The following is a 26,734-nucleotide window of genomic DNA, read 5'->3' on the forward strand; positions in this document are numbered from 1 at the left end:
AGATACACTGAAACATTAGCTTTTCAGTCAAATCATCAGTCTTAAGGGCAGAGGCGGAGGCAGACATTTGATACACCCGGGGCTTAGCCCTAAAGGGTAGTATGCATGTGGGATGGGGGGGGGATTAATAGGCTCTGTTTTGAGTTTTGTTCAAAAAAAGAATGACTTCATATAAGAAAAAAAATATATTTCACATATGCAGGACACCTTAAACTATTTTTATAATTAAGCAGCGAGGCAGAACAAAGTCGGGGCTGTATCAAGACACACAGACTAAACCCCAATTCAACCAGACCCAGAACTGATCCGGAATTAAAACAGGACTACAAGAGTTCAAAATCAGGACTGTAGGATTTAACCAAAACAGAACCGTAATCAGAACTAGATGATAGTAGCACTAAAAACCATCTCTCTCTCTGTGCTGACAATCAAGCCAAACACCAACATCATCAAATATACAGTTGAAACCAGATGTTTAAATACTCTTCAGATAAAAAACACTTTTTTAATTGTAACATCAAATCAGACTAAATGTTTATTTTTTTTAGATTGATAAATATCTGTATTTCTTAATTGTAAATGGCACCAAATTGTATTCAAAATTGAGCCACACTTATGGAGCTCCACAGTTCTTTTCCTGGTGTTTTGGTTGACATCTCTTGATTTTCCCATGTCACAGAAACAGGCTCTGTGTTTTGCCTTATATGCATCCACAGCTGTGCCACCAATTTACTCACATGGACTCTACTAACCAATCAGAAGCTTCTTCAGCTCAGAATGGAATCGTCTGCAGTTTTCTTATTAATTAACAATAAACTTAGTGTACATGTACTCCTAAATTTGATGAAAGTGATAAAAAATAGACAGCTCTGTCTCTCTTTATTCTGACATTTAACTAATTCAAAAGATATTTCAATATTTATTTATCCAAAACAAAACAAGTTTTCTCTAAATTGATGTTGTACAGTAAAAAAATGTTCTTGTGTTTTCCATAAAGTGTATGTAAATATCTGGTTTCAGCTGTGAATGTACTGCTGTGTATTGAAACTCCTCTTGTTTTGCATAGAAATATACTGAACAACATACAAAGCATAATATATAAAATAACATCTACCTGAGTTTTTTCTTTGAAAGAAGCTCCTTATGTCCATTCTTGTATATCAGTGCATTACTGAAACAGATTTATTTAGCCGTGGAGGGAAACAACTGAAAATATGAAACAAACACACATGTAAGCTAAGACTCTCTAAAGAAACAGCATTGTTGTTGTTCCGCTTTTCATTTCACCATTTGTTGATTCACTTAAAGACCAAGTAACGTAATATGGGTCAAGTGATCAGTTTGACATCAATCTTTTGTGATTCACCGTCATATTTACATTATTTGTACAGTACGAATGATTTGCTTTGGTACCTGGTCAAACTTCAGTTCTCCTCTGTCTGCCTGGCTGCGTTTCTCTGACAGCGCACTCACAGACAGCAGCTCCCCCCGCCCCCTCGCTCAGTGTCTGAGCTCGGATCATACCAATATTAGGGGGCATTTACGCACAGTCATAAATTCCCAAAGTGTGCACTATGTGCTTCGAATACTGTGTGTAGTTTTTGTTGTATACAGTTGTCAGCCAGGCATCTAACTATGAAAAAATTACACTCCAAAAGACCCCGGGCTTCTTAAAAAACGACCCGGGCTTAAGCCCAGTAAGCCACCCCACCCCACCGCTCCGCCACTGCTTAAGGGGTGTTCAAATTCATAGGCTGTATCCTCCTGAGGACCCGGCCTTAGCGGTCCACATGGGCCGGGTAGGCCAGAAGTGAGCGGCTGTGAAATTGGACGGTCCAGCCTTCAGATTTGCGTCACCAGCTGTCTCGGTGGAGTTTAGCTGTCTGCTCCTTTTTATCTAAAATATAACAGGACACAGGAGTAAACTCTCGACCATCTCACACTTCTGTTTAATCAGTTTTCTGTTTGATGTTTATTTAGCTGTGTGAAAACTAGAACTTTAATCTCAGCCAAACCGATTTACTCAGGAACAAATAAAACATTGAAATAAAAAAGCAGCTACAACCCTGACTTCAGTTTCAAGATGGCTGTTAAAAAATAACAACTCGCTCATGCCCTAGTAGAAACTGAAGGACTTTTTGTACCAATTCTACATTGACCTAATGTTTAAGCCCCAGAGGAGACAGCTTGATGGTAATGAGACACATGAATCAAGAATGGAGACATTGATCAGTAAATCAATGGTTAATAAGTGTGCTGTAAAAAATGAAAGAGTGACCTAAGAGAGGCTAAAAGTTAAACAAAATGGCACTACTGGTGATTTATTTTCTCTTTTACTTGTTATTGAATCACCCACTGATGTATACTGTTGGTATTTCTCCTTATTAATGAAAAATCATTATAATATTTATCTTTTTTCGTGTATTTTAAATATCTTTGATCTTACTATGACAATTTTCCTGTTATAGCGCTCCATAAATTGTATTCCAGGGCTCTAGAGTGCGACCAAATTTTTCAATGGTGCAACTAAAAAAAAAATCTTAGGTCGCACCGGTGCGACCAACTATTTGAGTAACAAAAAAAAAAAAACCCAAACAAACAAAAAAAACCTCCGCAACTCTAAAAGACACACATTATGCCCCTATCGTGGTCTAAATCAATCAGAGACAGTCAGGGGCGGGGCCTCTCTGATTGGTCGTGGTCCAGATATTCCCGTAGTCCTTCGTGTGTACGTTTGAAAGTGCAGGCGGATAGAGAGAGGTGAGTAGCTTGAATAAAGCGATATCGATTCATTAAATCCTGAATCGACTTTTAAATATAAACTTATTTTACCAGAAACACCAGAATCTCAGGTTAAAGCTCATAAAATTATTTCAACAACCACCAAACAGTAAATGAGAGCAGGTACACGACCAAAATTCACTGAACCAGCAGCAAACTACGCTTCACATTTGATAAACATCACCATTAATTCCCTCTTACTTTTGCTGTTTTGCTTCCACCACGATAAAAATCACACTTCATGCACAGCTCTCTCTCTCTCTCTCTCTCTCTGTGTACTTCAAGAACAGTTTCCCATCTCAAATCTGTTTTCTGCATTATTCATTCGCTTATTACCCATCAGTCTACCGTTGTTTACGGCGCTGTCGACCGCTGTTTTTTTTGTTTTGTTTACTTAACCACGTCGGACAAGAAAGACTGATTTCTGCTGTTCAATACTGAAGACATTTAAACTTTTTAAAATTATGCAAAATGCAGAATATTTTTAAGTTTATCTGCTATAAAAAGCCAGGCCAGGAAAATCTGCTTCATGTTTTTCTGAGTTTTATCCTCCGTTACTTTGACACAAAGGCCTCTGCTGTGATGTTCACATCTCTGATAAAGTCTAGTGTCAGTACTGATCAATGATCAGAATTATAATATTTCTGACTCTCTGAGGCAAAATTGAATCGAATCGGGACTTTGTGAATCGAATCGAATGAATTATAGAAATCAGTGAAATCAAACCCAGCCCTGGTGAGCAGCCTAGGGCCTGAGAGGTGGATGTAGCTGTGGGTAATGAGAAAAGATGAAAAGAACGATTGATAACTTTTTTGTTAAGTTAAGGCCTGATCCGTCTGACATTCATAGCCAGCTCTGACATGAACCCATCAACCTCTGAGCACTGAAAAAGCACAGTGTGTCCAGAGAACACATTATATGTCGTCATAAATGCACTGCCCAAGTGTCCCCACTGCCTTTCAGCGGCAGGCAGCAGCAAACAGGTCGTCAGAGGAGACCGATGTGATGATAACGTTTAACATTGGCACTCTTTGGCAATATTGTAGACAAAGCACTTTGTACAAGCACAAGATTGTTAGTTAATCATTTACAAATCAAAATTGTCTGTATAGACAGAAATTCCCCCCCCAAAAAAGTCCACAGGTAAAACTACAGTGTTAAGCGATGCGGTTGAAAAATTTGGGTGCGCCTAACTTTTGTGCTGGTGCGCCTAAGAAAAAAAATTTAGGTGCACCAGTGCAACTGTGGCAAAAAGTTAGTCTAGAGCCCTGTATTCCCACAGATTTTAAGGAATTCACTGAAAGTTGGATGACGTATGTGTTGAGTTTTGCAAGAATGGAAGAGAGTGTTTTAACAAATGGCATCGTGCTTTATTTGCATGTGAAACCTGCCAGCGCCTAAAGCCATATCCCAAAGCCGCCCCCACGTTATCCTGTCTTCATGACTTCTTTTTCTTACAGTTCACAGAGTTAAATATTGTGATTAAGGCCATTTGTGAGGAAGAAAAATCCCAACTTTCAGGTCCTAAAGAGGAAAATCCAGCTCATTTAGATAATAAACCAATCACAGACCACAGACTAGTCACAGCGATTGAGCTGATTGGCTTTTTCTTGCAGGGTGTTTGTCCTCTGATGGTATTTTGTCTTGAGCAGAGGAGCGCTGCTCCAAGCCAGCATCCTCATTGTCTCCTATTCTGTTGTGTTTGTCGCTGCTATGCCACCTTTTCCCATCTTACCGCATCTTTCATCGCTATTTGTCTTGAGGTCAAGCAGACAACCATCCAACCTTCCCCCAGGGCTGACTGGAATAACCACACTCAGACACTGCCCCCCCCCTCCCAGCTGCTGTGACACCTCAAACAGACCAATGGATCCATTCTTCATTCTTCATTTTTGTGTTACAGTTGTGTCATTTCAAAAAGACTAGTAACACATTATTTTCAATCCTTGTTTCAGAGTTGTTTACACTGCTGAAACATCTTTTGTGCTCGGTCATTGTTGCAGCTGTGCTGGCAGCGTCTCGTGTGGCCACGGCAAAAACAGAACATGAAATACACCAGACTTGGACATGGTGTAACCCCGCCACAGGCTTGGTGTATTTCCCCTTGGATTCAGAGAACAGCATGTACAGATGTTATTGCTTCACTTTTATAGGGCTGTGATGCTTCTGCGTTTCTTTGTTCTCACTGGGAACTTTGGTTTATGGCTGCAAAGAAACAGCCATTTCAGTTACTGTGTAAGCCTTACTGCAGCGCCCCCAGCTGTGTGGACACCAGTATCTGCAGGTTGTTTACGTGTCTTTAAGTGTTTCTAGATACTGCAGCTCTCATAATTATCAAAAACATCTATGCTACGTGAAATCATATGCTTACAACTGCTACCGATATTTAGTGATTAATAAAAAAAATTGCATTCATCACCACAAAAAAACAATCATTCGTCTCTTAACACCGAAACTGTTAAATGAATTCATGACTGATAAAAAAAATTACAAAGTGCAAATGAAATAAAAGGAGGAAAACTGTGGACAAATATACTAACATAACAACATCAACTCTATAATCACACAGATCAGATGCTTGAAATATTTACCTGAGACTTGAACAACAGAATAGTTCAAATCTTTACCCCTGACTCCCAAAGCTGCACGTTAAATTTGCAGATTAGGATTTGTTTCTCGGGCACAAAACTCACATTTTTAACTAGAGAGCTTCAACTTTTACACAACTTTACACAGATTAAAACACTGAATCAGGAATAATGTTTTCCTTTTGATCTGACCACAAACTACAGTAATTATCTTAATTACATTAATGCTTCCCTGCTTTATTTGGAGCACAAGTGTCATTCTTTGCAGGTATATTTTATACAAATGACACATCAGACTCCCCTCTATATGAGTGTGTATCGACCCTGGAGAAAAGACCCTTTGTCCATCCAGCTTACAGAATAGAAACAGTTATGCCAGGTCAGACAGGCGAACAGTCGAACAACGTTACACTGTGGCAGTTTACCTGCACGCTGGCTAGAGAGACGTAGACTCTTTACTCCGTCTCTCTTTCTTTATGCAGTTTGCTTTGTGCAAAGAAGACACTTTTTTCTCTGTTTGGTGTGAATGGTGGAGGAGAGATGGGGACATTGTAAAGGTCATAGGTCAACTTAGTTAATTAGAAAGCTAGTCCGACCCATTGACAGCTGTTATCAAGGCTAATTTGGCTGGCGCTGATGCTAATGACAGTGACCTCAGGTGACCCTGCCATAGTAATGCTGGACAGTTATAGCAAAGGTCGCTCTCAGCTTTGTGTGTAACGTTGTATGAGGGTGTGTTTGCATCTAACCATTTTTTTTTTATTATGAGACACTTTGTCGCTTTTTCTCCACACACGTAAATGCCAGAAGTTCAAAGTACAGAGGATTTGTTTTGAAGTTTTAGATGTGGGAGTTTTAACATGTTGATTTATGGATACCAAAAGCCATTTAATGTTGAGCTCGGGGGATTCAGACGGCTTTTAATAACAGTTCTTACATGATGAATTTTATCTTTTGTAAAGTGGCTGTCACACTTTGAAAAACAGGATTGATGTAACCCCAAGGTGAAACTGTTCGTCATGTACTGCAGTCAGGAAACATGAAATGGCTAAATCACAGTTTATCTCCTGACTGTGCAGCTACATGAAGCAGTTTTCACAGTCACTGCTGATCTGTTGTTCATTTTGAAAGGTTGCATTGTTTTCAGCTCATTATATCCTCTAACTTTGTTTTTATATTTCTGTCAACATATTTACAGTGCAGACCTAACCTGCTACTGGCTCCCTGTTAAACCCAGAATTAAGTTTAAAATCCTCTCAAACAAGGTCCTGAATAATCCGTCCCTATCGAGTCTTAAAGACCTCACAGTACCGTATCACCCCAACAGAGCACTTTGCTCTCATAATGCAGGCCATCCTGCGTCATTTAAAGGTAGAATGGGAGTTCGGATAAACCTTTTTGATAGAGGTGGATCAGGTGACCCGAATCCACCTTTTGACATGCTGAAATAGGCTTAGGCTGCTTCCCATGATTCACTGACTGCTTCTTATTTTATTTTTATTTATTTTATTTAGAAAGCGGGGCAACATATTAATGAACATTTAAACAGATGTAAATATGCCAGATTATAGCCTTTGGCTAATTTTCATCTGTAGACCCTCTGGCAGGTTGGTGTCACACACATGTTAGTAAAAACATACAGAGACACTATTTACAGATCATGTGACAAGGACGAAAACAGTGATCACATTATATTAGAACAGACAATGACAAGAAGAGTGGACACAGAGGACAATATAGAGAACAATAACGGAAACACATCAGTTATATTGCACAAACCCCAGTATTGCACATGCCCTGACTGTCCTGATATTGCACTGACCCATTACACTAATAGTTGTTTCCCTTTTTGTAATACACTAACTCTTTTTCACGTCCAATATAAAGCATGATTATTAAACATGGTCACATGTTTGTGTCCCTCAGCCGCCCTTTTAAGTGACTCTTAAACATGGGGAGACTTTCCCTCACTGACAGTGGAAGACTATTCCAGAAGCTTACTCCCTGATATGACAGAGCATCTGTGAACAGGTGCTCCGTCTAAATGTCAGTTCACAATCACCTCTCACAGTGGCTCGAGTCAGTCGAGACCCGGCAACACTGCTAGACTTTTGTTTAATAAAAATCACTCATTGGTGGAGGCGCCAGACCATGTACAACTTTGTATACTAGACAGGCAGATTTAAATAATTTGAAATTAGTAAAATTTAGAAACTTGTATTTATCTAAAATTTAACAATGGTGATATGAAAAAGGTTTTGTTTTTTTTTATCTAATATTTTCAATGCTCTTTTGTAGCACACTTCGATTGGCCCAATAGCAGCAAAGCTCATATAGTAATACAGTATTCAATATGAGCCAGTATCATAGAGTGCAGGAATGTAATCGCTGCCGTGTCTGTAAATGATGTGTGGATATGTCTAAAGTTCTGTATATTAACATTTACAGTTTTCACTATTTTTTTTTAACGTGTTTTTAAAGGATAATTTAAAAGTCTAGTAGCACTCCCAAATACTTAAATTCCTCAACATTAATTAGTTCTTGTGCACCCAGGCGAACTTTTACTGCAGCCACGGTTGTTATAGGTTTACTAAAAAACATCGATATGGTCTTTTTAACATTAAGGCACAGGCATGAGTCATTCTGCCATTTTTGTAGATCATGTAATGCCAATGAAAGCTGATGGGCTGCATCATCAGCAGTTTTGGCTTGTGTAAAAATTACCGTATCATCAACATGCATAATCATTTTTGCACACATTGGGCAGGTCATTTACATAAAGTGAAAATAACAGGGGGCCTAGAATTGAACACTGAGGGACACCTTCCGTACAATAAAGCTAGGGTGACTTGTAAATTGTAAATTGAATTGTAAGCCCAGGGAGCTGCTGTAGCCAAGGAAGCAGTGATGGTGTAAGCCCAGGAAGCTGCTGTAGCCCAGGAAACAGTGATGGTGTTAGCCCAGGGAGCTGCTGTAGCCAAGGAAGCAGTGATGGTGTTAGCCCAGGAAGCTGCTGTAGCCAAGGAAGCAGTGATGGTGTTAGCCCAGGGAGCTGCTGTATCCCAGGAAGCAGTGATGGTGTTAGCCCAGGGAGCTGCTGTAGCCAAGGAAACAGTGATGGTGTCAGCCCAGGAAGCTGCTGTAGCCAAGGAAGCAGTGATGGTGTTAGCCCAGGGAGCTGCTGTAGCCAAGGAAGCAGTGATGGTGTCAGCCCAGGGAGCTGCTGTAGCCCTGGTAGCAGTGATGGTGTTAGCCCAGGGAGCTGCTGTATCCAAGGAAGCAGTGATGGTGTTAGCCCAGGGAGCTGCTGTATCCAAGGAAGCAGTGATGGTGTTAGCCCAGGGAGCTGCTGTATCCAAGGAAGCAGTGATGGTGTTAGCCCAGGGAGCTGCTGTAGCCCTGGTAGCAGTGATGGTGTCAGCCCAGGGAGCTGCTGTATCCAAGGAAGCAGTGATGGTGTTAGCCCAGGGAGCTGCCGTAGCCAAGGAAGCAGTGATGGTGTTAGCCCAGGGAGCTGCTGTAGCCCAGGTGGCAGTGATGGTGTTAGCCCAGGGAGCTGGGGTTTTTCTCTGTATGTATTATTGTAGGGTTGACCTTACAGTATAAAGCACCTTGAGGCGACTGTTGTTGTGATTTGGCGCTATATAAATAAAATTGGATCGAATTGAACCTTTCTTGCTAATATTAATTACAACGCAGCTTGTAGATGTTATGATCCTGAGTCTGACAACTCAGTGTTTTGTGTTTCCTTATATTGTTCTATGTTCTTGTTTATTCTGGTTATGTCTTTCGGTAAGGTTTGTCATTTGTTAGGTTTCTGTTCTGAGCCTACTTGCTCCCACTTCTCTGTGTTCCTTCTGTCTGTCCATGGTGTCACACTGTCTGCTCGTGAATCTGTCTGTTAAGTTCAATGCCTTGTCTGGTTCTGTGTCTGTGAGTTTCCTGTTTTATTCTGAAGGTCTCTGTCACATGTGAGTGTTCTCAGCTTTATGTCTGTGTCTCGTTAGCCCTGATTTCTCCCAGGTGTGTTCCCCTCCTCTCTCCCATCCCATAATTACTCCTGTGAGTATTAAAGCCCTGTGTGTTCTCCTGCCTGTTGCTGGTTCCTCTTTGTCGCTTCCCCGAGTCTCCCTGTGGGTCTGTTCTGGTTTCAGGTTAGTTTTCCCAGTTTAGGTTTCTCTTAGGTTTTGTTTTGTGCCTGCTACATTCCGGTTTGTGTGTCCATCCTTATTAATAAAGCTCACTTGCATCTGAAGCTGCCTGTATCTTGGGTCCTCTATTAAAACTCACACGGCTTGCCCTGCTAGCCGTGACAGTAGATGATATATTGTTTCATTTAGTTACATAACTAAAACTAGGAAATAATGTCAGTATTATTTTAAACAAACATTATAGACTATAATTGAATTGACATCAGTGATCTTGGTTTACACACGTATCAGCCTTTGTTTAGTAGACTTGTAGTCAAGACCGCCTAATCCGAGACCAAGACAAGACCAAGACCAGAGGGTATCGAGACCAAGACAAGACCAAGACCAAGACCAAGTTGAGACGAGACCGAGACGAGACCAAGACCGAGACAAAAACAGTCTTTAAACTGCAGCCAGATGCTATTCTATATACATATTCAGGACACCTTAAACTAGTTTTTTAATTAAGCAGCAAGGCAGAACAAAGTCGGGCCTGTATCAAGACACAGGGACTAACCCCAATTCAACCAGACCCAAAACTGATCTGGAATTAAAACAGGACTACAACAGTAACCAAGACAGAACCAGAATCAGAACTAGATGATAGTAGCACTAAAAATCATCATAGACCTGCACTACACTTATTTTTTAATTCTACCAAAGTACAATATTTAGATTGAGAAAAGTTTATATAATTATTTAGCCTCGTTGTGCAAACAAGCCTGCATAACTTAATAAATATAGAATTTGAAAAGTAACAAATGGTATCTAAAAAGAAACACTAGGTACTAGATACATGTTCTGATGAGTTTTGGCAAACAACCATTTGACTAACATGTGTGTCTCACCTGTTCTTGTTCCATCTCTGTTCTGTCGTCATTCTCTCTCTCCCTCTCTGCTCCTCTCTCTCCCTCTTTGTGCTGACAATCAAGCCAAACACCAACATCATCAAATATACAGTTGAAACCAGATATTTATGTACTCTTCAGATAAAAACACAAACACTTTTTTAATTGTAACATCAAATCACATGGACTCTACTAACCTATCAGAAGCTTCTTCAGCTCAGAATGGAATCGTCTGGAGTTTTCTTATTAATTAACAACAAACTTAGTGTATATGTACTCCTAAATTTGATGAAAGTGATTAAAATAGACAGCTCCCTCTTTTTATTCTGACATTTAACTAATTCAAAAGATATTTCAACATGTATTTATCTAAAACAAAAGTTTACTCTAAATTGATGTTTAACAGTAAAAAAAAGTTTTTATGTTTTCTCCATAAAGTGTATGTAAATATCTGGTTTCAACTGTGAATATACTGCTGTGTATTGAAATTCCTCTTGTTTTGCATAGATATACTGAACAACATCCAAAGCATAATATACAAAATAACATCTACCTGAGTTTTTTCTTTGAAAGAAGCTCCTTATGTCCATTGTTGTGTACATCAGTACACAACTGAAACCGATTTAGAGTTTGTTTAGCCGTGGAGGGTAACAACTGAAAATATGAAATGTAAGCTAAGACTAAAAAATCAGCATTGCTGTTCGGCTTTTTATTTATCCATTTGTTGATTCACTCGAAGAGCAAGTAACGCAACCAAGTGATCAGTTTGATATCAATCTTTTGTGATACACCGTCATATTTACATTATTAGTTCAGTACGAATGATTTGCTTTGGTACCTGGTCAAACTTAAGCTCTCCTCTGTCTGCAGCAAATTCGCAGGCAGCAGCTTCTCCCCCCTCGCTCACATGGGTGCTGCGCTCAGTCGCCTAGTGCCTGAGCTCGGATCATACCAAAATTAGGGGGAATTTACGACGGTGCGCTCTGTGCTTCGTGTGTTGTTTTTGGGCTTAAGCCAAGTAAGCCCCCCCACTCCGCTGATGGTTGACTCCAAATCTCCCGAACACTATGTCGATTTGAGAACGCAAGACCGAAACAGCGAGACCAAGACCGAGACCAAGACAAAAGTCCGTCGAGACCAAGACGAGACCAAGACCACGTAAAAGTGGTCTCGAGACATCCAACTCTATTGTTTAGTAGCCTGGCTCCTTTTTCCACTAAAGTTTATCTTAATAACAGCCAAACCAGAGTTTGACATTTTCTCATGAGCAGGAAAGCTTTGTTCTTCAACACAGCCTGCACTGGTGTAGGCAGGCTTTCTTCTTGTTTCTTCACCAGGCTTCTTGAAGGACAGTCGAAAGATCTTCTTTGCTTGAGGTTCAAGCTCTGGGGAGGTCAATCCATTATTGTTTTCTTTTTGTCACGTAAACCAAATGTCCGCAGTATTTAAAACCTAGTTCAGATTAATCATGAGCCTCATCACATTGCCACTCTTTGGTTTTAGAAGTGAAGAAGACTCCCTTTTGGATGAGAGGTGAAACGTCTTCACGGAACCTAAAGAAGTCTGTTGGATTTCTTGCTCCTTAAACTTAAACCAGGACCTGGATGAACCGACACAGACGTGGTGCAACATCAGCTGCATACAAAGAGTTTTCTGTTTCATTTGTGAACATCCATTTTTGTTGTTGTTGCAGTAAAACTCAGTAAATGTGTTGTTTTGTTGCAATACTGACACCATTTAAAGTGTTTTGACAGTGAAGAGTAGCACGCTGAGGTTGTAATAATCATCTTGTTTGCCACATAACCTGGTGCAACTGTTAAATTAGAGCCAGATCATTAAATTAATATTTGATTTAAATCTATATGATGCTTTTACTAAGAAACATACTCATGCATAAGCAACACGTTCTCACTCCAAACGCGTAACATCTGATGCCATGTGACAAATCGTCGGTATGTTACGCTTTCAGCCCCCCAACACGTTCCTATGTTATGTGTTTGAAACAGAAGGAAACATGAGAACCATTTGGACTGAATCTACAATGTACATTTATTTTACTTTCTCATCATGAATTGCTTTGGAAAACACACAAAGTTAGGCATGAGGTTAGGGTTAGGGCTGGAATACATGGCTGGAACGTGAGCTACCGCCAGCAGCATCCTTCTATTGGATTCCATCCACAATCGGGCACGTGTCATGGGGACACAGAAGGTTACCTTTAGCTTTCCCATGGAACGCCTCAGGACGTGACAAATCGTCGGCATGCTGGCATAAAGTCTTTATTAGATAGCTGTTTGAAATCATTTTTCTTCAGCTTGTCTCTCTCAGTGCACATGCTGCCTCTTTTGGATTTATTTCAAATGTAATCTTCAGTGTTGTTTAAATATTGTAGATATGAATCAGTTTAAATACATGTAACCAACTTTCCGTCTGACATGTTTTGTGTTCTTGTGTACTTGCTGTCTGTGGCTTCAGCCATCCATGACAGCGAGTCTGCTGCAGCTGTTGCATGTGTGTAAAGAGTTAAATGTGTGTGTGCAGTATGAGCAACCAGTGGGAACGCTGCCAGTTTCAGTCGTCCTCCAGGGCAGAAACTGTGGAATGTGTTTGAGGAGCAGCACTGAGGTTTCTCTAATCACTTTTATTGTTCCGCTGATCCTGATCCACCAGGCTCACAAGGTTGACTGTTGTTCTTCATACGTCTGCTCTTTAAATAGATTTATCTGGCTCCAGGATTTTCCCTCCCACAAACGATATTTCATCATTCTCTGCTTTCTCCCTTACGCACGACACAAATGACTCGGAGTTGCTGACAGTGGCCAGTTGCCACCTAACAGCTTTGAACATGCAGGACATGAGTGCAGAGTGATGCTGCAGAGTGATTGCAGAGCAGAGCACAGTAACAACAGAGCAGGGAGTCGTGTTGTTTCTGCACTTTCAATCTCTCAGTAAGAACTTAAACATTGTTCAAAGAAAGATCATATTAAAAAAACATAACACAGTAGCACATGGATCAAGATGATTGTGAGCCAGTCACAGAGGAATAAAAATAGGATGGAAACGTGTTTGTGGCTAGGAAAGTCAGTGTTCAACCTCTGGGCACCAACAGTTTCTGATAATAAATATTCATTGACATTGACGTTTGCATAAACGCTCAGACTAAGACTACATGTGTAAATGGAGCATTTTTAGAATGAAAGAAGCATGTCATGGAAGAAAATAGCACACAAAGCTCTAAACAGCCAATGCATAGATAAAGAATGCCTGTGCCTGTAGATTAGTGCCACAACTATAGTTAAACTTCTTTGCAGATACTGTGAACTAAAGAAAAATCTGGTTATAACCACAGAATAGGGCTGTGCGATATGACCAAAATCTCATATCCCGATATAAGATTTCTATCGTCCCGATAACGATATAAATCACAAAAATGTAACATTTTCTGTAAATTCTGTGAATCTCGGGCAGCTCGTATTGCGGGAAGTGTTTCCAGCTGGGCGTCATGTAGCTGGAGTCGAGTGTTTTAACCGATGCATGAAACGATACATTTTTAGACATAAGTTGTAACGGCCGCCGTTTTCTTTGTGAGTATTTATTACACAAATTCAAATTCAAATTCAAATTTTATTTGTCACGTACACAGTCATACACAGTACGATATGTAGTGAAATGCTTGGACAACTGCTCGTGACCTAAAGAAAACAAAAAAAAGGAAAGGCTATGAATAAGATAGGAAATAAATATGAAAAATTAAAAAGGGTAAATTTAACTAGGAAGGAATAAAATATAAATTAAGGTTAAAAATGAAATAACTGTACAACACAAATTAGAATGAAGGGTAAATTTAACTGGGAAGAATAAGATAAATATATAAATTAAAGTTGAAAATAAAATAAAATAACTGTACAACAAAATACACAATATAGAACTATATAAGAATGTATGAAGAAATCTAAATATAAATAATATATACACAATAACAGCAGCTGTACAAGTATTAACCGGAAATGAAGAATATAGTGACCAGTGTTGTGCAAAAACAAAGTCCAGAAAGTCCAGTGTGTGTGTAAGAACTGTATGTGTGGGTCAGTACTGTGTGGTGGTGTGATTGAGAGACCGTATCGCCTGCGGGAAGAAGCTCCTCCTCAGTCTCTCTGTGTTGGTCTTCAGGGAGCGGAATCGCTTTCCTGACCTCAACAGAGAGAACAGTCCGTTGTTGGGATGGCTGAGGTCCTTCACGATCTTCCTGGCCTTGGTCCAGCACCGCCTGCTGTAGATTGAGTGCAGGTCAGGGAGCTCGGAGCGGATGGTGCGCTCAGCTGACCGCACAACCCTCTGTAGAGCTCGTCTGTCCTGCATGGTGCTGTTCCCGAACCAGGTTAAGATGTTTCCCGCCAGGATGCTCTCTATGGTGCACGAGTAAAAGTTCCTGAGCACCTTGGAGGGCAGTTGGAAGTCTCTCAAGCGTCTGAGGTGGTAGAGACGCTGTCGGGCCTTTTTCACCACGGTGTTGATGTGACAGGACCATGACAGGTCCTGCGTGATGTGAACTCCGAGGTATTTGAAGCTGTCCACTCTCTCCACTGGGCACTCGTTGATGACAGGGGTCTGGTAGTTCCTCTCCTGCTTAGTGCTGAAGTCCACTATCAGCTCCTTTGTCTTACTGACGTTTAGAAGGAGGTTGTTCCTCTGGCACCAGTTCTCCAGATTCCTAATCTCCTTCAGGTAGGCCGTCTCGTTGTTATCAGAGATCAGGCCCACCACGACGGTGTCGTCAGCAAACTTGATGATGGTGGTGGAGCTGGTAGTGGCCACAGCAGTCATATGTGTACAAAGAGTACAGCAGGGGGCTCAGAACACACCCCTGGGGGGCTCCAGTGCTGAGAGTGGTGGAGGCTGAGACATGTCCGCCCATCCTTACTGCCTGTGGTCTGCCAGTTAGGAAGTTGGAGATCCACTGACACATAGATGAGCTGAGTCCCAGATGCTCCAGCTTGGTGGTGAGTGTGGAGGGAATTATGGTGTTAAATGCAGAGCTGTAGTCTATGAAGAGCATTTTAACATAATTCCCCCTTCTAGTGTCCAAGTGAGTGAGTGATGTGTGGAGGAGATGAGACGGCGTGCTGCGGGGAAAAGCCTGTTCTAACGTTTGAGTCTAAGGTCTATTTTTTTAGCACCTGGCGGCTCTTTTTTACTTCTCATCCGTAAATAATCTGCTCTTTCACGTGATTCAGTTTATTTTGAAAAGTCTCAACAGGATCTTGAGCTTTATTGTGAAAGGTTTATGTGGAACATAAACAAGCGGACACGCGATACTGTTACCATCGTTGTTGTTAACCACGACGCATAAAAACAGGCGCTTGTCCGTCTGTAGTGTGGTTATATTAAATATAAGAGAAAGAGAGAACTTTAATAAATTAATATAGCCACTACAGGGACCATCAAAACGCTGATAAAATATTGCCGTAAACAGTTTATTTTGCGACACCACGAAACAAACAATAGCGTAAAATGAAACGATAGATGTTTTTATATCATCATCCGATATATATCGTTATATCGAACAGCCCTACCACAGAATATATACATAGGTTGCAACATGTGTTACTGCAACACTAGCATCTGTTACTGTGACTCTTGTGACCTAAATAACTGCAGAGAGATATGATAGAAACCTAATGCTTCCAATACAAATACTCCATCTACATTTGATAAAAGCTTTCAGCGTGTACACTCATTTGGTGTCTACCTGATCTTCTCCCAGTGTCCTGCTCTCATGTTTGTGTTACCTGTTCTTAAAGTTGTCTTTGTAATTGTCTCTCTGTTTTATGCTTTTTTTCCAGCCCTCTTGGATTTCGGCGTGGGGTCCTAACAGCGACGATTCGTTGGCGCGTCCAGCGCGCACACGGAGGCAGCTGCACTTCAGAAATGAGTGGGCAACATGGAGCGGCTGGTCTGTGTGCTCACGCACCTGTGGGGGCGGAGCATCTGTGAGGTCACGCACCTGCATCACAAGGTTGGCACGGGAGAAAATACGGACAGTTTTCAAAATTTTATGCGACGTTTCAGTCAGACTTTTTTTTTTTTTCAGAAAAACCTTCATAGAGATTTTTGAAGGGATATGAAATTTATATTTTAACATTTTTAAGCCACAGTGTTTCCTACTGTTCCCTTACCTAATCCTATACATCTCTTTTATTTCTGTGTCCCAGGAATCCAGTGGGTGGACCATGTGCAGGAGATCCCAGACAGTACAAGATCTGCAACACCAAGGTCCTTTCAACAAAAAGGCTTTTGGTCTTTATTTAAAAAAAACACGCACACATTTTATGCAAACACTGTAGAGCAATGGCTAATGTTTGCTCGTGAAGGAATGTCCAGGGTATAACGATCAGTGACTTTCAGGGTGTGATCTGGAATTTCACTGACAGTTTAACCTGCGTCTGCACCGCGGCGGCGGTCCTGCCACTGTTTGCGCTTCATGATAAAGCAATAATGTGTCAATCAAAATGGTTTCACTGAGAGAGTTCAAAATCAGGTAGAAGGTTCCTTCGATGTGAAGCCTATATTGTATGGCATGGTCGTAACAAAGGTTAATCCTCAAGGACGTCAGGGTGTTGATGCTGTGTGTCTGTGTGTGTGCAGGACTGTCCCCCTGGCTCGGAGGATTTCCGAGAGATGCAGTGTGCTGCCTTTAATGACAGGCCGCTGGTGGCTGGCAACTCCTTCAGATGGACCACCTTTCATGGAGGTCAGTGAGATGATTCACCCTCTTCCTACTTAAGACTTCTTCAGTATATGTTGTTGTTTTTGTTGTGCAGTGAAGAGATCAGTTTTGGATGTAACTAGTCCCACGTGGCTTGTTATAGAGTCATAGAGTCACCATATGAATGCTGAGACAGATGGCTCATTTATGCAATGTGTGGTTTTTATATATGTATGAAAATTTTCTAAGCCCACAGTTTACTCTCTGCAGGCATCATTTAATCAGCAGATCGAAGGAAAAATGGTTTTCTTTCAAAAGATGCTTCCTTGAAAGCCAGCGAACGCTCCTATTCGATCTACAGGCCTCTGAGGAGAAGAGTGATATCTAACACGGATTGAAAGAGAGACTTTTTTCTATGTTGTCTTCAGAAGCACGTTTTAAAACTAGAAAACACAAAAAACCCTGCACACCAATAAAGCAATTCCTGGGCACTCGTGGCTTTTAGACCAGATATATTTGAAATACAGTTTTTCTACTACTTGTGGGCATCGTGATGGGACAGATGGCACCACACTAACACCATAAGCAGCCTGCTCGGTCCTAACACTGAATTTAAACCATGACTGTAAAATGAAATGTTTACTGTAAGGGGACTCATCATTTGGGCGCAAAAGGAAGTCAGTTTCCCACAGTTTGACTGTGTCAATAGATTTATGTTCCCTTCTTCGTTAATCATACATAACAAACCACAAATCTTCAATAAAACCCATCAAACAAGTTAGTGCGTATCAAAAATCCACAGTGAGCTGAAAAGTCTATCCTAATGTGTCTTTTGGGCTTAATCTGTGTAGAATATAACAAACTACAGCAAAATGTCTGGAGATGAATTTAAAAAGTGTTCCCCAATAACATTCAGAGCCTCGATGAGCATATAAAACAGCGCTTTTTTCTGTTTTCCAAGGACTCAGATGTATAGCTCGTGGATGTGCAGAGACTGTGTTTTTTAAGGCCCATACAGACTGTAGCTAAACAATAAAAAAGCTCAGCAGCTGTACGCAGCTGTAGTTTGTGTGTTTGTGGCAGCCGTGTAGCTCGCACATCCTGCTGTGGCCTACTGGAAGTTAAATCCCAGGACTTTGTTGCTGTTCGTTCAGTTTGCTCTCTTTCTCCATGTTCTGGTTGTTTTTGCTGTTCAGTCACCTCCCCGCTGCCTCTTTGCTTCACCTATTTTCCCATAATATTATAATGAGCCACTGACTGAATATCTTCTCTGCCAGGCTCTAACCCCTGTGAACTCAGCTGCTTGGCCTTGGGTCACAACTTCTACTTCAACTTTGGCCGAGTGCTTGACGGCACAGCCTGCGACAAGGACTCAGGAGCAGTGTGTGTGAACGGACGCTGCCTGGTGAGTGGTACCCGGTCTGTGTGTGTGTCAGTGTTTCCTATGTTTACCGCATAGAAGATTTAAAGCAGACCTATTATGGATTTCCTTGTTTTCTGTCATAAACAATGCCAGATGCTTATGTTGAACATGGCCGAGGATTCAGATACGAAGGTCAGTCTGTTTCAGGTAGTTTTTCCTGCTCTTGGGTCAGTATGATGTCACGGAGAGGGGATATTCCTAATATGGGCACTTGATTTTCACACCTGTGACGGGACTGCAGATGTCACGTCTGGTCTATACCAGGAATGCAAAAATCAGGATATTTTCTCACCACGCTATAGTCTAAAAGTTAAGCTATTTACATGTTTTAAAGTCATTATACAGTAATTTGATTTTATATGTGGATGCTTTGTGCCAAATTGAGAGTTACGGTTAATTTTTGTTCCTTTTCTACTAAAAAACAAATAATTTCACTTTTCTATCAAATAAATATTATTTGAAGAGAGATATGTGTCCATTCAGTCATCTGAGGTGCTCCGGCACTCAGTCATATGTCTATGGAAAAAATGAACAGGAGCTGTACTTCTGGAAACAGAAATCCTTAAAAACTCATCCAAGCTTTCAAATGACGGCGATGTCAAAAGAAAACTGGCCCGAGTCTCTTGTGCCTTCAGCTCCACTCTGTTGAGGCATAAGTGATGTTGACCAGTCTCACTGGAGCTCTCTGGAGAAGTGAACTCCATGCTGTGCGTTTGGACCACAGTTCTCTCATCAGTGTAGACTGCAGCCTTCAGTTAGCATTATGGCTCTGCTGAGCTCTCCACAATCCCACATCTAGCCTGTCCCCTTCTCACCTCTCCTACCCTCACACGGATGGGGACTGGGTAGGAAACAAACGTGTGTCTCGTGGGTCCTGGAGCCCGTGTGCTGTTGGGACATGCATACATAACACTCAGCAGACACATCTGCTGCAAGGGAGGACGCTCACTGCTGAAGCTATTTTTACACAGCCCACAAAGGATTAATTTGTGTCTGTGTTTACATATGCTGCATGTGCATACGTGTGTATTTGTGTGTGAGCATGCTCACATGTTGCGTGTGGCGCATATAAGAGGATTTATGGGCCACAGATTTGTGCTGGCCCAGGTCAGAGCTGCCCTGGGCCTGAAACAAGAAGCAGATGCAGCCTGCAGCTCGTGGAGTCCTGCAGGTAACAAACTGAGTTCAGGCAGGTGAACACATGAACACAGGACCGTATGTGTGCAGTGTAAGTGTAGATACTCCTTCACAGCTAAAACTGCGGTGTTTCTTTAATGTACACCACACAAAATTATCTAAACTCTTTTCAGTTTAAGAAATTATTTCATTCTGCAATTACTAGCTATGTTTTAGCTGCTCCCTAGCCACAGCAGGCAGCACCACAAGCTTGATTTGGTATGCTTTTTACCCTGGATGCCCTCCTGATCCAACTCCAAAGTGGGTTTATTGTCTTTGGCTGGAATGGAGAGTCCATCAGATTGGCTGGTTTGTTTTCGCCTGCCTCAAGTGGCCACTTGAGAAACTGTAGATTTTGATACTTGATTAGTTTTGACTTTAAGAAAAATAATAGTTTTCTCTTCAGCTGTGGAGGTTACCAGTGGGAAAGCTGTCATCCTTTGGATGACATAAATGATTAAATTACTGATTCTGATTGTTCATTTCCTGTTGAACGACTAAACAGTGAACTGACCGTATCAGTTCTAGACTTTAGAAGAGCTGCTCAGCAACAACTTCAACCATTCAATTTGTCAATCTGCTTTCATGCCTAAATGTCACAGCATCCATGTCTTCTTCTGTGCAAACAGATCATGTGTTTTTAACTCATTCACTGCCATTGACGTCTATAGCCGTCAATTGCAGTGAATGAGTCAATGGGTTTAACTCATTCACTGCCAATGGCTGGCAGTGAATGAGTTAATTAAATAGGTTCTCCAGATTATTGATCTCTAGTGTGGGAACCTCTTTGATTGGGTTGCACAGCAGAAATGGAGACCACAGAAGAGCGCAGCCACTGTCGTCTTTCTAGCAACAGATTCTTCACACACCATAAAACATCCTGCTCGTCTTCGCTGCTCTTTACTCTGGCATTTACAGAGACGACTCCAACCCACTCTGACCTGTTGAGGCCCTGGGGTACAGTTTTTCCACAAAGTAAATGTTTGTAAGAGCAAGCAAATGACAGAGAGAAGCAAATACAAGAAAGAAAGGAAGAGTGAAGAGAGCTGAGGCCCGGCAGTAGCTGGAGGTGACTACATGGCAAAGAAAAGGCCAAAAGAAAGGTTACTTCTCAGCAGAAAATGCACGCTGTTAGGAAAAACAGGAGCGACATTAAGTCAAAGCAAACTGTCCTTCTCAAAGCGTTTGTCTGTGTTTATCACAGAAACCTGGCTGTGACTTCATCTTAGGCTCAAAGCAGCAGGTGGATGCCTGCATGGTGTGTGGCGGACACAACGCCACCTGCCTACACCACAAGAGTGTGTACCAGAGCAACAGTCTGGAGGCAGGTAGGAAACACACACACACACACACACACACACACACACACACACACACACACACACACACACACACACACACACACACACACACACACACAGTAATAAGGACTGAAATGCCAACACAGCGTGGGGATATTTCCAGTCCCCCCTTTGTGTTTTCCTACCCAAATGCTATTAGTCATTCAAGCTCAGGGAACTGTTCCCTGATGAAGTGAACATTAACCATGGCAACACGTTTACCAAATAAAAGCAGTTGGCTGCCTTCCAGGAGGAATCGAGCTAACAACAGCTACAAAATTACAGTTGATTCAGGAAAGAGGAGGAAGAACACAAAGTTCTTTGGGCCATTCTGGCTCGGTGCCACCACAACATGTTCTACCTTCATCAGCACTTGTACTCGAGAGGATAATGTGGGCTATGACTGCATGCTGGGAGGAGGTTTTCAGAAGTTTGTCTGCCTGTATGCTCTATCTGAAAAGAGAAATAACAGGTTAGAAAACACAAGTATTCACTACTTAAACCAGGCCAGTGAACACTAACTCAGTTTACTTTGAAATTTAATCACATCAAAATGTATTTCAATTATTAAACAGAGCAAAAACAAAGCAGCAGGCAGAGCTTGGACTTGGACACATGTTCTTCAAGTTCATCTCCAGCCTCTTGACTTCATCCTGCATCTGTGTGCTATGTTCCCCCGTATACGACAGACAAACCCCACACACTGTGTTGCAGTATTATACTGCATTGTTTGCCCTGTTTAATTGAATTAAGAATTCAAATGTCAATGTAAGTCATCAGCTGGTGAGCAAACCATGGAATAGTCTGTGTATACAGAGGTCAAGACTTCATAGACTTCATAGTATTGGTATTTAACCAAAATTCTTTTTGCAAAAACACCAGTTGCCATCTAGTGGCCTTGCACGTTTAAGGCACTTTGGCTACATTTTGATGTGATTTTTGGCAGCTTTTGGAATTTGTTGGCTGCTTTATCTTCAGAATAGTTACTTTTTAACTCATGTGAGTTTGGAGGTTTGTTTAGGGGGCATTCCTATTCAGCTGGGAGCATTCATCTAATGAATGGAAACCTCAACATAATACAGAGCTTTCATGTTATTCTCAAACATTAATGGTCTGAGAATAATAGATGGAAATGAACAAAAAATAAGCACCAGATTCTGGGGAATTAAACCTAATTACAAAGTGCCTAACACCTCAAGTGTGTCACTTTGGCTCTGTAACAGTGGTTCCCTCTCACAGCTCATTGTGTAGGCAGACCAGAGGTGATAGATGAAGTCCTGGCCGATAATGGCTCAGACTGAGAAAGAAGAACACGGCTGATAAAGGCTGCTTTGTTTGGGTGACTCAGCAGCCTCCAAGGGCTCTTTTTCCTTTCCCTCACCAGTGGAGGGAGGGCCGATGGGGCAGCACGAAACCGTTCTTTCCGAGCTCTAAATGCACATGGCCCCGAGCTCATCGCTGATCACATGCCTGCCACTTTGACATTTCAAAACACTATATCATCATAAAGCCCTGCAGATTCACCTGGAGAATAGTTTTTCTCCGAAACTGGTGAAAAGAAAAACCAGAGTGAGACACTCTTTATACATCATGATAAATGAGCTTCATGCTGTTGATGCTTTGCGCTCGGGGACACACCTGAGACTTTTTCTATTTCTTGAAGTATCAGTCTGTAAGGAATGGTTGGGAGTTTAGAGTCCATATTTCTTTTTCTTTGTGCTTAATTAGGTTTAATATTACTGACATTACAGATCCCGTTTGTCTTATAATGACACGTTACAAACCATCGCCTGCAAGTGTACAGCAAGCTCTTTTAAAAGCTATAATCATGTGATTAATAATCCAGGTTTTCTGTGAGTCACTGATTACAGAGCAATTACTGACTGCTCAGTTACACAAAGGTAGACCCTGAGTATCAGGTGCACAGTACAGTCTGAATGCTTCTAAATATCTATTATGTTTGAAAAATGACTGAATGTATCAAACTAGGATAATAGTACAGTCAATTGTCTGGAGATGTGCAAGTTTATAGCCTTTCAAATAACATTCAGTAAAGCATAGCAGGTTTTTGGTATCCACCATGTGACCATTTAGAGTTAAGGGTGGGGTTAGGATAGCATCCACAGCATTTTGTGGAATTTTCACACACATAAATGAGAAAAAAGTTCTAAACGATAGAAAAACATTAAGATGTTTAAAAAATGTTTAAACTTTGTGACTGCTTGTTTAGCATGGCACTAAAATGGTAAATGGACTGGTTCTAATAAAGTGGTAGTCTAGCAATCTGATGTTGGTGATTTAGCTTTTAATAAAAGAGTTTAAACAAGTAACTGAGGGGTTGATTTCTGTCAGGAGGCTGGTCTGGTCTTGTAAGATGACTTGAACGTGAAGATGCTTTAACATTACAGACACATCCTTTTTTTGGACCGTATATATAAGTAAACACTTCAACCTGCAGACTGAGCCATAACTCTCTCTGCAATCCCAGAGGCAGATGTGGGATTATTGTTTAACCAACAAACTTCTTTTAGATGATTTCTAGGATTTTCTTGTTTCCTGGCTTCCTGGTACTTTGTATCCAAGCTTGCTGTTGGTGTTGTATTTGTGTAGTTGATTGGAAAAAAAAATGGCCTTTTCTGAATGTGGTGCAAGAAATCCAATTAAAACCAAGCTTTTACTCTCTCTGTCAGGCGGGCCTTTTGGATACAATGAAGTGGCCATGATCCCTGCTGGAGCAACTCACATCCGAGTCACTGATAACAGCAGGAATTATCTTGGTAAGAATCCGTCTACAGAGCCGCTTTTTCTCCCTGTCTCTCTTTTACACACACCAGGGCTGCTGTGCGTTTGACTTTCAGCTTAATTCCATGGCAGTCTCTTTGCATCACTGTTTCATAGCTGCAGTGTAAATCAGTTTTATAATTCAGGTCTACACATGCCGTGGCTTCCTCTCCCTGGAGACAGTGGGCTTGACGGTCCCATTTGGTTTCTGGACCCTCTGAATGTTTCCCAGGCAGCATAATAACCAAGGGCATCTATTCTCATCACAGTTTATGAGACCAAAATAAAACACGCCCTGAAACAGAATGCGCTGTTGTCTTTAAAGAGACCCTCATAAAGGCTTTATTTGACCACTTGGTTAAGACAGGTGAAGGTACTTGTTTCCATCCATGTCATGGAAAATCTCTCCCCTCCAGGAGTCACTGCTGCCATATATAGTCAGGCGCCATATTTCTGCTTCTGGCATCCGGCCTTTGCCTCAACTTCACCCATTGATAAGGAAACATAACTGTTTCCTTTGATGTCGAAAGACATGCCAGTCTTTCCTTCATTCTCATGACCTGTTCTTCCCTTGCACAGCCCTGCAGAATGGACGCTCCCAGTTTTTGATTAATGGAAACTGGAAGATCAGCGTTCCAGGCGAGTACAGTGTAGCAGGGACTAAGCTGGTTTATCGGCGCTCAGCAGACACCTGGGAAAGCTTTGAGGTGCCAGGACCCACCCAGGAAGACCTTCATCTAATGGTAAGAATATCTGAAGATGCTGGAACAGAACAAATATATATAATTCATTGTGGTAATGTACAGAACCAAAATTAGAAAAAAGTTGTCTCTCTCCAAATATTTATATATATTTTATAAATCAATTACATGTCTGTTTTGACACTGAAGACTTTAAAGCAGTGGCGTGTCTAGAAAACTTTTGTTGGGGGGGCCAGGTAGGGGCACAGATTTGGAGAAGGGTGGCAGATGTAATTGGCAGATAATGTTTAAAAACAATTCTACCAACCGTTAACCATAATTCAATAACCCTATAAACCTAATAACCGAATGTGCTTTTAACTCTTATTAGAATGAGATTTTAACCACTACAGAGCAAAGTTTTTAGATACTGTGTTGATAAAGTAAAAGAGATACAATCAGTGCTTTGTCAGTGTTTATTCAGCATTCAAGGACAGCAATATTTGCATAGTATTTTTACTGACATATAGTGCACATATGTTTTGAGCAAAAGCATTTTTGAATATTAAAATATGAACATTTTTAACATTCAATTGGCAAATTAGCCAATGCAAAACTTTATCTGCCTATTAAAAAAAGAAAATCATCTTCTCACAAACTGGTGTTTGATTTTGAAACAGGAAAAAAGTGGGGAAACAAATGAAAAGACTAACATTTGAATGAAACCTGAAAGCAAGTAAATACTTTCTATGCCTTCTTTTGATAATGTTTTCAGTATAAATTGTGCAAAAATAAACTTCTTGAACTTTTAATATGAGTCTGTTACGTGTTAGGAAGACAAGAAGTACAAAAACATTTGTAAACAGCAGCACTTGGAGTTGCAAAATATTTATGTTTTGAAAGTGAACATTTACTCAAGTACCTTGACAATATAAACACCCCTTCCTTGCATTTTCCTTCTCACACATACCTTCATTTGTAGAACTCACAGGTGACAATGATGACTGCTGCTCAGTCCACCTTTCCCTGACATTGCTCTCTGCTTCTGGTTGTATTTTAGCCTTCTTAAGAAAGAAATTCTCAATATTTTGAGATCTTTTCATTCTTTCTCTTCTTTTATCTCTACTGGTTGGCCCTGAAGTAATAAAGCAAAAACTTATGTCACAAACAACAACTTTCCTGATGTATGGCCTTGACTAGAAGTCAGGGATGTCAAATTCTGGCCCTCATGGACCCCTATCATGCACGTTTTAGATGTTACCTATACCAACAGAGCCAATTCAAATCAAATAATCCCCAAACACCTAGTTGTGCAGAAGTCTGTAAATGATTCTTTAAATCAGCTGTGTTGAAGTATGGAAACATCTGAAACCGGGAGGACAGGAGCCTTGAGATCCAGAACTGCACATCCCTGCACTGAACATGGCACAGGGGTGATTTACACTCTATTCATAACATGGAGCTGGCAGATAGGATAAGTAATGAGAGAAATTAGCTAAACCGCACAGTGTAGTGTAAGTGCTGCGTTATGGTAAACTTTGGTAATATTGATGTATAAAGAACAACACTGGCTGATGATGAAGTACAGTCAGCTGGCATGGTGAAACTGCCAGTATTAACCTGCAACCAAATCTGCAGCTCCACACAGCAGTGTTACGACTTGGATTATATCTTATAACTCATAACTCTTATGCTAGCTCCCCCCAGCAGCCTACTGTCTGAAATATGCAATGGCTGCAATAATTCTTTAAGTGTTATTTTTTCCTTGGTATTCTAATTTCACCAAAGTTTACTAAACTCAACAAACTTAATATTACTTACCGGGACATTTATTCTCTCATTTTCTTTTCACCTCATTTTCTCATTTTCTGTGGTGCCGTCTTTCGTGCTTGGCTCTCCTTCCTTTGCTAACGTGATGCTCATTAGTGATGTTCGATTCAATACTCGAGAATCACTTTACTGACTCGTGAATCATGATTCACAAGCCCAACTGACTCACTGACTCATCCCTGTTGCTGTTAGCAAACTAATTTCATTAGTAGAAATGTATCTAGCTTATAATTAAAATTGTGGGGAAAAAAAACAACAGCCAGTTTCTTAACAAAAAAATTTCTGCTCTGAACTGGAAGAAAAAACCCTGAGTAGAAGCTCACATCAAGACAGCTCCTCTGTTCACAGTAGCAGCGCTCTGCTAACATGTTAACAGCACATTTGAGTTACT

The 26,734-nt window shown here is 41.0% G+C and overlaps 1 protein-coding gene and 2 long non-coding RNA genes across 3 annotated transcripts in view; all 3 read left to right on the forward strand.

The window, feature by feature from the left end:
* Nucleotides 1-26,734, forward strand: part of adamtsl5 (ADAMTS like 5) — a 59,218-nt gene that overhangs the window by 18,691 nt on the left and 13,793 nt on the right. Inside the window, exons 3-9 of the mRNA XM_040002867.1 lie at nucleotides 16,251-16,423; nucleotides 16,620-16,680; nucleotides 17,053-17,158; nucleotides 18,391-18,518; nucleotides 20,917-21,040; nucleotides 23,743-23,829; nucleotides 24,413-24,576. Coding sequence (XP_039858801.1) covers nucleotides 16,251-16,423; nucleotides 16,620-16,680; nucleotides 17,053-17,158; nucleotides 18,391-18,518; nucleotides 20,917-21,040; nucleotides 23,743-23,829; nucleotides 24,413-24,576 — 843 coding nt within the window. The remainder of the gene's footprint in view (nucleotides 1-16,250; nucleotides 16,424-16,619; nucleotides 16,681-17,052; nucleotides 17,159-18,390; nucleotides 18,519-20,916; nucleotides 21,041-23,742; nucleotides 23,830-24,412; nucleotides 24,577-26,734) is intronic.
* On the forward strand, nucleotides 11,415-12,927 carry LOC120715762. Its single transcript, XR_005691732.1, has 2 exons — nucleotides 11,415-11,800; nucleotides 11,911-12,927. It is a non-coding gene; the product is annotated as an uncharacterized LOC120715762 (long non-coding RNA).
* LOC120715761 lies at nucleotides 21,063-23,679 on the forward strand. Its single transcript, XR_005691731.1, has 2 exons — nucleotides 21,063-22,978; nucleotides 23,388-23,679. It is a non-coding gene; the product is annotated as an uncharacterized LOC120715761 (long non-coding RNA).

The sequence above is a fragment of the Simochromis diagramma genome, unplaced genomic scaffold (assembly GCF_900408965.1).
Source record: "Simochromis diagramma unplaced genomic scaffold, fSimDia1.1 OVJJ01000457.1, whole genome shotgun sequence".
Lineage (NCBI taxonomy): Eukaryota > Metazoa > Chordata > Actinopteri > Cichliformes > Cichlidae > Simochromis > Simochromis diagramma.